The sequence below is a fragment of the Formica exsecta genome, unplaced genomic scaffold (assembly GCF_003651465.1).
Source record: "Formica exsecta isolate Colony F162 unplaced genomic scaffold, ASM365146v1 scaffold350, whole genome shotgun sequence".
NCBI classification, from domain to species: Eukaryota; Metazoa; Arthropoda; class Insecta; order Hymenoptera; family Formicidae; genus Formica; species Formica exsecta.
Genome location: NW_021850753.1, coordinates 106,338 through 120,624, shown reverse-complemented (window position 1 = coordinate 120,624; position 14,287 = coordinate 106,338). Strand labels below are relative to the sequence as shown.

The following is a 14,287-nucleotide window of genomic DNA, read 5'->3' as shown; positions in this document are numbered from 1 at the left end:
AAGTTTATATATCCGCAAATCTATCATAAGTTTATCATAAGCATCAAATTTATTCAAAATATATTCTGAATCCTAATAAATTTAATATTTCAATCAAGAATATTAAATTATATAATTGAAAGAAATACATTAAATTTTTCTGATCTAATAAATTTTCTTACATTAAATTAACCATATCTGACTTTTCTTCGATAAAATTTTATAATATTCTTCGAAAGAAAATATTTACTTTTTTTGAGTACATGATAATGAGTATTTCTAAAATTTGTGACTTTAAGACTTTAAGACTATTATTAAGAAAATATTCTTTGTTAAAGATAACTGTTACTTAAAAGAAGTAAAGTAAACTGAGTAATCATTTAACAGAATAAGTGACAAGTCTATTTTAAGACTATTATTAAGAAAATATTCTTTGTTAAAGATAACTGTTACTTAAAAGAAGTAAAGTAAACTGAGTAATCATTTTACCTAGCAACAGAATAATATTTTTCTGTGTGCATATTAAACGAGGCAAGCCGCGATGAGCAAGAAAAAGTTACTATTTTTATATATTCGCGAGATTTCCCAGATGCAAGACAATGCTTTCGTTGCATTCGAGAGAATAATTGCTTCTTCATGTACCAATAAATCCTGAACCAAAGGTAGCTTGCACGTCAGATGCAACTGTTGGAATGCAACAGCAGCGTATCTATAAGTGCACACTAATACAATAGGATTCGTTCTTTGAGTATGTTTATCACTAATATTCATGCACGATCTACTGTAAAATTCAAATCAGTGATTGAAGCGCAAACGCAAAATTTGATTCTAATATTAAAACAAACAAGATAAGAAAAGTCAACCTAAAAAAACCTCACAAAGGTAAAAAAAAATACGCCAAATATATAAAAAAATCCCAACTTGTACGTAAAAAACGTTTATTATTTATCCCTAAATAAAAAATATATTAGAACAAACAAGATAAGAAAAGGCAATAAGAGCCTAGCGAGGTAATTAGGGCGTATATATTTTATTTAAATAATTTTAAGTCATAGAAAGCCTTATAATTTTATTCTAATATTAGATTCTCTCTACAGCTCTGTGAAATATGCGGAGGTGCTCTATTTGTGTCGAGAATTATATGTAGTAGACTTTTTTTATCAGATATTTGTAGACAATTATCGGACTATTAACGAACTCCAACCTTTTAAGGATAACGTTTAAAAATTTTCGGATAACAATCTAAATTTTCGCGTGTATATAAAGAGCACCAGTATAGGATAACGTCAAAAATGAATATATTTTTTCTTAATACAATTAGAAATTTTTTTGTTTAATTTAATAATTCTGGGGAGAAGATTTATACTATTTTTAAAATATTCGATTTATATAATTAAAGAAATATGAGCCAAATATCTCATATTTGAGACAAATAAAAGATCTGAGACTGTAACTTTTTCGTAAGTTCGCAACAGTATGTTTCTATAAACGTCTTCCTTCATTAATGAGCAACCTTTTTCGATTACGGTTTCCTTCGATACTCTCCACGCGCGAACTCTATTACCTGATATCAGACAAAATTCCTTTCATGATACGTACATATCGATATGCAAGTCGAAGCTGACGTTTCGCTTGTTCAATATCGACGACTAAAATATTCTTCCAGCGATAGGGATCGTCAGTAAAACGTCAACACGTCAGTAGCTCAATTGCAGATTTACACGTCGAAAAGTTCGCATATCTAACCCGAATAGTTTGATTAAAAATCGATACGGAAATGTTATTTGTAAATTCTAACAAAAAATTGAGATAGAAATAGATAGATCTTAAATGCAAATTTGTGTAAAAAAAACTTTTAATATAAAATGTTATTTAAGATTTAAATTTAATATCAAAAATACTAAATCTTAAACTCAGACTTCATTTAGTAATAATTGTGCGAAGTATGTGACATTATGCTTTTAAGCATTAAATTAATATCTCGTCATACAATATTTTGTCATAAATTTGATAGTATTTCCAAGCTGTGTAATTCTTAATTATCGTCTATATTGCATAACGTTTCAAGCAATATAGCGTACTAATAATTAAAAAAGTACTAATAAAAAGTACTAATAATAAAAAAAAGTACTAATAAAAAGTACTAATAATTAAAAAAGTACTAATAATTAAAAAAGAATAAAGTTAGATATAATCATAACAAAAAAAAAATTATTTAATTGCTTTTCATTTCCGATTACATCATTGTATCTAAATGTCTGTCGGTCGCGAAAAGATTACATCGATAAGTTCGTGGCCGGCATATGCCAAGATTAACGTGTCCGTTGGGTCTATCTTTTATCTAAATGTGTCTCCCAGTGCTGAATTTGCAGTTCTACAAAAAATACAAAAGTGATAACGCAATTTAACACGCCCAAACATTCATTATATCTGATGCTTTATTCTACTTTTATTCATTCAATCTTAATAATATTCGAGAAACTTCAAAAATATTTATTGATCATCAAGCTGTTGAAAATGGGCATTCTTGACTGAAAATATTAATCATCGTATCATTCATTATCATTGCAAAATTTGAGAAGCAATATCTAAAAGAATTTTCCGTTGTATCTCAACGCGCGAAAGCATGGCGAGTGAACAAGATCGCATATTTTAACAGAAATTTCATTAGATACACGTCCGGAATCTTCGATACGTAGGAGAAGGGGAAATTGGAGTTCCATATTTTCCTGCTCATTATTATCTTCGACGAACGATGCTGGCGCGAGAATAATTTAAATAGGAAATCGGAATGCCGCCGCTTCTCTCGCATTTTATCGCCCGACTTTATTAGATCAAGGGAGGAAGAAACCTACGAGACGAAATCTGATAACTCGTAATTTGCGTAAAAAGAAAATGCAAAGGAGTAAAACTGAGCTAATTTAACGAACGGTAGATAATGAAATTTAAATCTCTGCCGGTTTTCATCTCGCTACTGTCAAATTTTTTCTTGCCAAGCGAGATGAGATTCGCCTTCGTATCGTTACCGGAGATTCAAATAGCACTGAAACGAGACACTTCTAAACATGGCAGCCGTAGTAATGTAGCCTGTCAAGATTAAAGTAAAAAGTACAAACGGTCGGAGCGCACGCAATTTACGCGCTATGCTCTCGTAATTTCTCGAAAGAGACAGACTTATTGTTAGATATTTATCGAAATGTGTCATAATTTTCCACACGTAAATGACGAGCCTTGCTCCTTTGAATTATCTGAAGATGAAAGTAAGAGAATATATAATAAAAGAATAAAAATTCTGTGCTACTTTTTATATCTTCGTTAAATACTGACGATATATTGGCTTAATAAAAAATATGCAAACTTTATAATCTTATAATTTGATCAAAAGTTTATATATTTCAAATAAAAAACGAGTTGTTTTAAAAGAATAATTTTGGAAATAATTTACAAGTATATGAAAATATCAGTAACATTTATGCTTAAATTCAGAATAATCTGCGTGCAATTATCAACGAGAATATAAACTTATATCTAAGCAGAAATAGAATTCATCTATAAATAATATTATTTTTTAGATTATGTTTTTTGTAAATATAATCGAAATTGTAACTAGCCCTGTATCTTCAAAACAGTTTGACAAAAAACACGATTGAAAAATTTTCTTATTAAATTTTCGTTTCGTGAAAAAGACAAAATATATATAAATATATATGTACGCGATTGTATGTATATATAGGTTTGCATGTGTTTGTCATAGCAATAGTAAAACCAATTAAGAGACGATCTGTGTGTGAAAAAATTGGACATGACACCCAACTGTGCCACATACAATCATAAAACTCTATTTCAAAATTGCAAATTTTTGAAAGATTTATATGATCTAAATTATTATATAAATAAGTTAAAAATCTTCACGATATCTAAATTTATAATACGATAATATATAATAATATATAATACGATATAAAAAACAGTTCAAACATTTTTTTCAATTTTCTAAGGTATTAAAAATATCACGTTTAAAAATAATTATGCTAACTTTTTGTTTATATTGTTTGGCTGAAAATAATCCGATATCTAAATTCAAAATATTTCAAACATCATTTCTTCACGCGATTTTCTTTCACATTACAATCTATATTATTCACTTGTCCTTCTACTTTTATTAATAGAACGCATTGTCTAGGCTTGAATTTACCCGGATAGTGTATATCAAGACTAAAACCTCAAGGTCGACAGGGTAGACGATTTTGAAAACGACTTGGCATACTCTTGGAGAGCAGTTATTTAGTACGGATACGAGGTAGCGGTGGTCTAAACAGTTTGTTTGTCAGACTCAGGCACGGTCAATTCTCGGGGGACTGATTTCTCGGTGGCGAAGGTGGTTTTCCGGGTCTCACTGTGACCACATCGAATATTGTATTCGCATTACTGTGCTCGTAAAGTCGACACTATAGGGCCATTCGGGTAATGCGAAAGGTGGTATTATCCTTAGGATAGAAATAAAAATTATTCTTTTTCAAGATACATGAAACACGTCGAAAAATCGAAATTAAAAAACTGTTTCAATATCATAGATACATAAATAAAATTTGTATTTCATACAAGATAGATAAATACATACTATTCCCCACGTTTTAATTTTAGTTAATAATTGTCAGAAACGTAATATCTGATATTTTATATATAAATTTTAGTACTACTTTGGCAGGAATACATTTTTTAATATATTAATTCCGTGTTTACCTAGCCACTAAAACGAGATAATAACTCTATTATATCATACTATACGGGATATTAAAACGTCTCTTTTGATGTGTACTACGAAGCACAGGAGGGCTTTTATCTACCTAGTAATAGAATTTCGTTAATTCTATTAAAAGTTAATTTAAGAGAGAGAGAAAGAGAGAGAGACAGAGAGACAGAGAGACAGGAAGAGAGAGGGAGAGAGAGAGAGTTGTGAGTAGAAAGCCGCTTTGCATAGTAAAGCAAAATATATGCTGTTGTATACATATCATTTTAATAAATAACTTTTTCAAAAAAATATAGAACGTTAGAGTCGTTGTAAAAAATGGTAAAAATATAAATTTATATATATTACATCATTATATGCGACAAGTTCATTCAATAACTATAAAACTATGTATTTTGCTTTATAAGCAAATTTAATTAAATTTTTTAGTTATATAATTAAATAATTAATTTTTTTCATGCCTTTGAGTCGATAAAATTCGTTTATACTAAATAGTAGATATGTATAAAAGTATAATTTCCACATATAAGTTTATTATTCATAATCAGTATAAACGAATGTTATCAATTTAAATGTTAAATATATAGAAATATTTATTAATATAATTAAAGATTTTATAAAATAATTGCAAGATATGCGTTCAAATAGTTCTTATCTATAGATGTTTATTACTTAGTGTAGAAGAATTTTATCAACTCAAATATTTATAAAATATACGGAAAATGTAATTCTTTTTTATTTGATTATATAATCAAATTAAATTTATAATTAATAGCTCTATAAATCTATAGTTAATTATATAAATAATTTAAAGTTTTTCCATATATTTAACATTTAAGTTAATAAAAATCTTTTATATTAAGAGGATGCCGGATACCGACAGAATGCGAATATTAGTAGGATTGCAAAATATTTTTGTTGATTATAGATATCAACAAATCCTTTTCCATAATTAAAGTATACATAATAACGGAGTGCGGGGTTTATGATTTCATATGAAAAGTGAAAAAAAATTAAAAAATTACAGTTTTGTTATCGGCTTCTGCCGTCAACATTTACTTAATATAAAAAACCTGCAACCTGCACGTGCCTAACAAGTGAACTCCGCACTCGGCATTTTATCAAAAAGTATTAGTGAACTTCGAGAAGTGAGTTTAGAAGCTTTATAAAAAAGATTTTACTATGCAACATTTTGCACACCGAAATGTTTCTTACTAGGCTTTCAAATACATTTTCAAACGTTCACTTATATTCCTTCATGCATTTCCGAGTGGAGAGGTATCCTATTTTGCACATACACACCGCAAAACCCTTATATTAAGCAAATATATAATTATTATGGCCGGTAAAACAGGACGGTCCGGCATCCTCTTAAATATGTAATAGACACCTACACATAAAAATTATCATATAATGGTATGCATATTTTGAAATTATTCTATAACCATTTATTTACCCAAAGAGGATTAGATAGAGTGGAAGGTCCCATAAGAGCGTAATGTATTTTTGCGTATACAGTTTTCAGTGCCCTCTCGTGAGTCTGATGCCCTAAGTGTATATCTCCCATTCCCGATATTACGCGATATAGAATTCGTATTGATGGAAGCACTCATTTCATGCAATCAATGTCACTTTTTGATCAAAGTGAAATGTGTTACATAATAAATTTTAATAGTTGCGATCGAATTTGAACAAGAAGAAGCTAAGTAATTGGGCATCAGACTCGGTAGATGGCATTGATCGCTGTATACGCTTACCTTCCACTCTATCTAATCCTCTTTGTATTTACCCTATTATATAGCGATAAGTACTTACACCATGATTGCCAGTGTGTCCGGCAGCAAAATGGCAGCGAGTGAATCTATTACGGACGACAGCCTTTACCCGATTGCGGTTCTGATCGACGAGCTAAAAAATGAGGACGTCCAGGTAATTGTTGTTTACGATGATTATGAAGAGTGAATTTTCTATTTCCTCCTCTTCTTCCGAAATGTTCGTTTTCCCGTCATCTGATCTCTAAACAAAGCGTTGCCGACATAGCGATACTAGCGGAAAGAAAAGCTAGTAATATCCTTCATGGAGTTTATGCACGATATATAACGATCTTAAAGATAATACGTATAACATAGAATTGAAAACGCGTTGGTGTGATTGTTTAAAAGAGAGAAGCCTGATTAAAACTTTTTAGACGGTCAGAGTACAAAACAATAATTTTTATTGCTATTCCTACATATGTTGATATACATTATAAGCATTCTGATAAGTTATTTTTTTCATTATAGCTACGTCTCAATTCTATCAAGAAGCTATCAACAATTGCACTTGCATTAGGTATTGAACGAACACGGAGTGAGCTAATACCATTTTTAACGGAGACTATTTATGATGAAGATGAAGTCCTTCTTGCATTGGCTGAGCAACTCGGCACATTTACTCCTCTCGTTGGTGGACCAGAATATGTGCATTGTTTATTGGTAATAGCAATAGATTTTTTTGAACAGTGTTTAACATAAGTCCCAGATTCATTTCAGTAATTTGTCTTGTCTGTTCTATCAAAGAAATATAAATTATAAATTTTTAATGTAGCCACCATTAGAATCTCTGGCCACTGTCGAAGAAACTGTGGTTCGTGATAAAGCAGTGGAATCTTTAAGAAATATTGTAAGCCAACACAGTCCTGCAGATTTGGAAGAACATTTTGTTCCTTTGGTACAGCGCTTAGCTTCAGGAGACTGGTTTACGTCAAGAACATCAGCATGTGGATTGTTCAGTGTTTGCTATCCAAGAGTGAGTCCAGCAATCAAAGGTAATTGTACAATAATTTTATCTTTCTTGCAAATCCATGTTGCATAAGTTTTTAATACAGAATAAATATGAAAACATGTTGCAAACATGAATGTTATAGCGGAATTGCGAAATCACTTTCGCAGCTTGTGCCAGGATGATACACCCATGGCACGACGATCAGCTGCGTCTAAATTAGGTGAATTTGCAAAAGTTGTGGAAATCGAATATCTTAAATCAGATTTAATTCCTATGTTTGTTATCCTCGCTCAGGATGAACAAGTAAGTTCATTAAAACTATGAAATTTCACAATTCTTTTCATGTTGATTATCATACTTGCACTAACAATTTTACAGGATTCAGTTCGTCTTTTGGTTGTTGAAGCTTGTGTTAGTATTGCAGCATTGTTACAACAAGAAGATGTTGAACAGTTTGTTATGCCTACACTTCGGCAATGTGCTAGTGATCAATCATGGCGCAAAAAAATGCGTTAACAAAGATATTGGCATACAACAACTTTCACAATCCCTGTTACCTGCCATTGTGGAATTAGCTGAGGATTCTAAATGGCGTGTGCGACTAGCTATTATTGAGTAATTATATATGTTAATTTATCTAATTTATACTATTGGAGTTAAAAGAAAAGAATAAGATAGCAATATACTTTACTACTGATTTGACATTTTAGGTATATGCCATTGTTAGCTGGACAGCTTGGAGTAGAATTTTTTGACGAGAAATTAAATTCTTTATGTATGACTTGGTTGGTGGACCATGTTTACGCAATTCGGGAAGCAGCTACTTTAAATCTGAAAAAACTGGTAGAAAAGTTTGGTCCCGAATGGGCACAGAATACAGTAATACCCAAAGTCTTGGCTATGTCTAGGGATCAGAACTATCTTCACAGAATGACATGCTTGTTCTGCATTAATGTAAGCTTATTGCGTTATACGGCTTTGAAACAGAGATTGTAATAGTAACATATATTCAAAAAAGAAAAAATCAATTTATACAATTCTTATAATAGGTTCTAGCTGAAGTGTGTGGTCCAGAGATAACAACAAAGGTAATGCTTCCAACGGTATTGACAATGGCTACTGATAACGTTGCAAATGTAAAATTTAATGTCGCTAAAACTTTCCAACGAATTGGACCTTTTCTCGAACCTTCAGCGGTCCAGACTCAAGTAAAACCTATTCTCGATAAATTGAACACTGATAGCGACGTGGATGTGAAGTACTTTGCTTCAGAAGCAATTGCTGGCATTGCAGGTAAAAATATATTGCTATCTCTTGTTAAAATTTATTGAATGAATAATTAATATATCTAAATATGCATGCATGTATGTGTGTGTGTGTGTATACATACATACATACATACATATATATACATATATGTATATATATGCACATACACACGCGAGATAAAAGTAACATCCCACAATACTTCACTATAAGGTAATATAGGTAATATTAATGCACAGTCATTGAGCAGACTTTGACGCGACACAAAGGCATATAAATTCTAATTAGTAGATTATATTAAATAAATCATATAAATCATATTTTTCTTAAGTTATATTGTATTTGTATATCTATTATTACATTAATGAATACAATATACAATTTAATTTGTAACATGTATTTCTCATACATACTTGAGTGTTTAAAAAAATAATATAATACAATAATAAAAAAACATCTCTCCAAATCATTCCTACAATAAAATACCTATTCACAAACTGTTGTACTTCTGCTTTTGCTAATCTTAGAAAACGTTTTAATACTTAGTATTTTAATTTTTCAAACATTTATTATATATATTAAGAAGAGACAAGAGAGAGAGAGAGAAAATGAGTTTTTGTTACAATTTATTTTATTATATAACCATTAATATAGATATCTTACATTATACGATATTATCACAGCTTATTACTATTATTGTGTTTTATAAGTTTCTGATACATATATTTATTAAATTTGATAATTGTGAATGTAAGATACACCGGTATTATGAGAACAATATATTTATCATATAATATGATATTCAACTTTTATCCATACAATAACATAAAAAAAAATTAATTATTCATCTTAGATTTACATAGTCAAAGAAAAAAAAATTCCACCCTTTCCATCAAATAGAATAAAATGTTATCTAACAGTTACAACTTTTGATTTGTATGCATAAAAGTATGATGTAGCAATATCAGATATAACTCCAAACAATAAGATCCAATCAATATATAACTTTTAACATAATTAACATGTACTACTATGCAATAAAATAATAAGAATAATAATGAGTACTAAGAAATAAATGAACTTTATTCGTTTACTTATTGCAGATGAGCACACTATCGTTGCACAATTTCATGTTTTTATGATATAAGAATATACTTATTGTTTTACAGAAAATATAATTATTATACCAGAAAAAAATATAAGCCGAATTTTTTTCTATTAAAAAGTTTATACTTAATATTTATATGGGATCTTTAATCATAACTGTATTATTAATGTTTTTGAATTATCTTTAAAATTATTAGTATATCAATAACAACTTTAGAATTACATAGCATAATACATGATATATAATACGTTATTATTTTAACACAAAACGTTATAGAAGAAATAAATCCTTAAACAAGATGTTCAAAATTTTTTATCAGTTTATATGTATAGTATATAGCTCATATACATGTAACTATAAATTACGCACTCAAATTATATTATCTACACTAATTTATGTATGTAAAGAGCCTTTAATATGGAAACAATATTAATTTTAACACTCTATAAAATAATATTCGTAATTGCAAATTCTAATGTAACTAAATTTAACTGTAATCTAACTATTTAAGGGTCGACAGGAGTGACGGGCAAACTCCGAATTAACATTGGAGATCTCGCGCGGTGAAAATGTGAAACTCAGGTTTCAGGGTTACCAACGCTGAGGAATGAATTCTCATTCTCGATGTATAGGTGTATGTCTGTATACGCACACATACGATTGCATTGCTAGCGTGGACGCACCGTGGAGAGGAAAGATAGAAAAGGATCAACGATCATGCTATCCTTGTTCCTCTAACGTATCGCTTTACGGCCGAGATATGGCCTGAAAATGCTTTCTGGCCTCTCGTAGCAGAAAGCAGTAATGCAACAAGACTAATGGGCGCCCACTTTTTATAAATTTTATGTTTACTTATGCGCATATGTACAGATATATACCAATAGTATATAGAAATGTTACATATGTTTCAAAATTGCACAATGATAAATAATATTAGTAGAATAATAGCTAATAGAGTGAACTAATATACAACGTGTAAGAGATACGGGCACTTCTTAGACTTGGCAATTTATTGCTTTTTTACTTGTTGCTTTTCATCGATACTTTATGTATTGTCAGCATGATAGAGCGACAAGGAGAGAACGATTGTTAATTCTTGGCTTACATTATCTTTCAGTAATTGCAAATTTATAGACCGACAAATATGCTATCTTGATTTCTTTTCGATTATATCGATATTATCGCGTAAAAATATCTGCTACATAAATACTGATAATATGAAAGAATTTACAAGAAATATGTGATGGCTCAGTGCAAGAGTGTTCAATCTATCACGCAGTAAACTCAAGTTCAATTCCACAGACATCTTAACAAAATTTTTTTATATTTTTTGTTATATAAACGTTATTACATTTTGTGTGAGAATTATATTTAGAATAATTATTAAAATTTTGAAAATATGTTGACCATTTTGTAATTGTACATGTGTATAAAAAATTTAGTTTATGTATTTAATATATCTTGTAATAAACCAATACATTTCTTCTTAGTATTTTATCTACGTTTTATAAAATAACTTTGTTATTTTACGAAAAGTATATAAAAATTCTGATTAAGAAAATGTACTGCGTCTTAATCTTTGTCACTATATATATATATGCTTATGTTTATAAAAACAAATATACACATCTACATTATTAATAATTTTCCTATCTTGAATTTATTTCAAGCAGGAAGCATACCTATGTTTTATAATGCAATGGCAAGTATAGATTATATTGTAGCCACATCCGATTTTGTCACATCCACAGAAATTGTGTGACTAATTGTTGTAACATGTGCAGTCCCACTGCTGTCACTATCACTGTTAACGATATATTTAACGACGAGATTTTGGCCCGTTACATGCTACATTGTAAAGCGAGGTCCTCTGGATTTCAAAGAGATAGCATTTCTTCAATATTAACGTTTTTTAAGATAATCTTTCTTTCTTAAATTATTGTTACACCTTGGTAAACGGAACGGTTTTGGATAAAAAGTTGTCGTCCGGACGTTAATACGGAACGCACCCCAGTTATGTCAATTTGTGTGTGATAGGCTTAAATATTAAAATGATTTTCCTAAACTTTCCCAAACATTCCCAAATTATATAATATAAAATAATTAGAAAATATTTAATTTCTCTGCAAACTCTACGGCGGTAATCTAGAGAGGAAACTCGACTGAAGAAAATATTTCAAGAAAAATAGTCACTCTCATCTACCTAAATTCCCTAGTTTTCTTTTAGCCCACGCTCGACAGAGGTCGTCGCTGATAAAAGTGTAAAAACATGGTTAGCGGGAGGCGCGTACAGTGCAATACGTACATCCGGGACAACATAACCTCGAAGCGGAGACAGATAACCCGCTATCTACGGATGAACTGTCAATTCCGGTGTGCTGAGGGGCGTGTTTTGCGACCGTCAGAGAGACCGGGGAAATTCGTGTAGACTGACCAGAGTCCGCGAATTTCCGTGAGTGCTGTCCGGTATATACAATTGCCCGGACGCCGGAATTCTTGTTTGATAAAGTTTAATCAGCGACCGCGCCCGTCTCAAGTTCCATTCGTCTCAAGTGTTCGCTGATTCATTGCCGCTATCCTTGGACGTCCCCGTTGTTCGATTTGCTGATTTTTCGTTTACGCACTAGGCGTCCCGAGGCGTCCTTTTAGCAAGTAGCCAGCACGAAATGACGGAGGTCTATAACTTCGGTGTCGAGGCCATCAGTTGTCATGCGTGGAATAGAGATAGAACAGGTACGGAGGTCCACTTTTATGTATCTGATATTATTGGGTACTAAACATCTAATTGCCGGAAGCCATAATCGATTCTCGTTTTTGCAGAAGTTGCCATATGTCCAAACAACAATGAGATCCAGGTACATAAACGTACTTCATCCGGATGGAAGCTGCTGGAGACCATGGAGGAACATCACATGGCTGTCATGGGAATTGACTGGGCGCCAAAGACCAATCGCATAGTCACCTGTTCTGCGGATAAAAACGCTTATGTGTGGACTCAAAAAGATGATGGCAAGTGGGATCCTGCATGGGTTCTCCTACGAATAAATCGTGCTGCTACTTGCGTAAAATGGTCTCCTCTAGGTGAGTATATACTCACAGAATTTGTACTTGAATTTATACTTTTATTTTATTTCTGTACGATTGTCTTTGCAGAAAACAAATTTGCTGTTGGTTCCGGGGGACGAGTTATAGCTGTTTGTTACTTTGTATCAGAGAATAACTGGTGGTTATGTAAACATATAAAGCGTCCATTAAGGTCTACGGTAACTACCGTTGACTGGCATCCAGGTAACAAGGTTCTGGTTGCTGGATCTACGGACTATAAAGTCCGTGTCTTCAGTGCATTTATCAGTGATATGGAGGATGCCCCTGGTATTTCTCCTTGGGGACAGAGTAATACTTTAGGAACTTTATTGGCTGAGTTTCCTAATACACCCAATGGAGGTAAAACTTTTTCTATTATTTATTATTGAAAAATACAGAATTGTTAATTATTTTGAAAAATTGAATTTTATATAATATTTTATATAATTATTTTATATATAATTATTTATGTATTTAGGTGGCTGGATACATTCAGTAATGTTCAGCCCATGTGGCAATAAAATCTGTTGGGTGGCGCACAACTCATCTATATGTATCGCCGACGCTACTAAAGGAAATGCAGTCGTGAGGCTGTATACAGAGCATTTACCGTTTCTAAGTTGCATTTGGATAGGATCTAATAATATTGTTGCCGCAGTAAGCAATGTAACTCTTCAAATTATACGATTTATGTTCACTGTATTAACTAAGAACCTCCACTCACATAGGGGCATAGCTGTATGCCGATGTTGTACTCTATAGACGACAACGGGCAAATATACTTTGCGTCAAAGTTGGATAACACACAGAAAAAAGAGATTGCCGGATTATCTGCCATGCGGAAGTTCCAATCGTTAGATCGGCAAGCGAGGAACGAGACGAATGATAACGCTTTAGATAGCGTGCACCAAAATACAATCAACTGCGTTCGTCGGGTAACCGATCATGAATTTAGCACAAGCAGTTTAGATGGACAACTTGTAGTTTGGGACTTAAAGGTAATTTGTGTCATATGTGTTACTTCAGTATTAACTAAATATTCAGTATTAATTATGATATATTCTAATCTCTATTTTTTTTCTCTTTATTAAGCTTTTAGAGAATTCCATTGCTGGTCTGAAGATAGCGTAAACATGAAACTTTTTTTACATTGCAAAAATCAGAGATATTACATCCAATACAACGATGTATAAATGTTAAAATGAATACTATACAATTTCTCATTAATCACCTCATAAATTAAATTTTCCACATCGCGACCTATCTCCTTGGAAAGAACTTCTATCCTTTGTACAATATATAGAAGAAATATTCAATAATGTATTATTACAAAAAGA

General features: G+C 31.3%; 2 protein-coding genes across 2 annotated transcripts; both read left to right on the top strand.

The window, feature by feature from the left end:
• Nucleotides 1–6,530: 6,530 nt before the first annotated feature.
• LOC115238588 (serine/threonine-protein phosphatase 2A 65 kDa regulatory subunit A alpha isoform-like) lies at nucleotides 6,531–9,865 on the top strand. Its single transcript, XM_029812554.1, is given in 9 exon segments — nucleotides 6,531–6,658; nucleotides 7,012–7,203; nucleotides 7,316–7,535; nucleotides 7,635–7,795; nucleotides 7,871–7,996; nucleotides 7,998–8,107; nucleotides 8,203–8,446; nucleotides 8,542–8,798; nucleotides 9,862–9,865. Coding segments are annotated over 9 exon segments (1,425 nt in total). The 5' UTR covers nucleotides 6,531–6,547.
• A 2,234-nt stretch (nucleotides 9,866–12,099) lies between these two features.
• LOC115238592 (actin-related protein 2/3 complex subunit 1A-A) lies at nucleotides 12,100–14,177 on the top strand. The gene is made up of 6 exons (XM_029812559.1): nucleotides 12,100–12,599; nucleotides 12,687–12,947; nucleotides 13,020–13,310; nucleotides 13,429–13,607; nucleotides 13,679–13,948; nucleotides 14,043–14,177. Exons 1-6 carry the CDS (start codon nucleotides 12,533–12,535, stop codon nucleotides 14,079–14,081), a joined length of 1,107 nt encoding a protein of 368 aa, XP_029668419.1. The 5' UTR covers nucleotides 12,100–12,532; the 3' UTR covers nucleotides 14,082–14,177.
• Nucleotides 14,178–14,287: the final 110 nt, after the last annotated feature.

What these genes read in the sequence shown, in the direction of transcription:
- LOC115238592 (XM_029812559.1), top strand. Translation starts at nt 12,533, where the DNA reads ATGACGGAGGTCTATAACTTCGGTGTCGAGGCCATCAGTTGTCATGCG. An exon ending in GTGGAATAGAGATAGAACAG is followed by an intron (nt 12,600 to 12,686) that starts GTACGGAGGTCC and finishes TCGTTTTTGCAG; the next exon opens with AAGTTGCCATATGTCCAAAC. An exon ending in TCCTAATACACCCAATGGAG is followed by an intron (nt 13,311 to 13,428) that starts GTAAAACTTTTT and finishes TTATGTATTTAG; the next exon opens with GTGGCTGGATACATTCAGTA.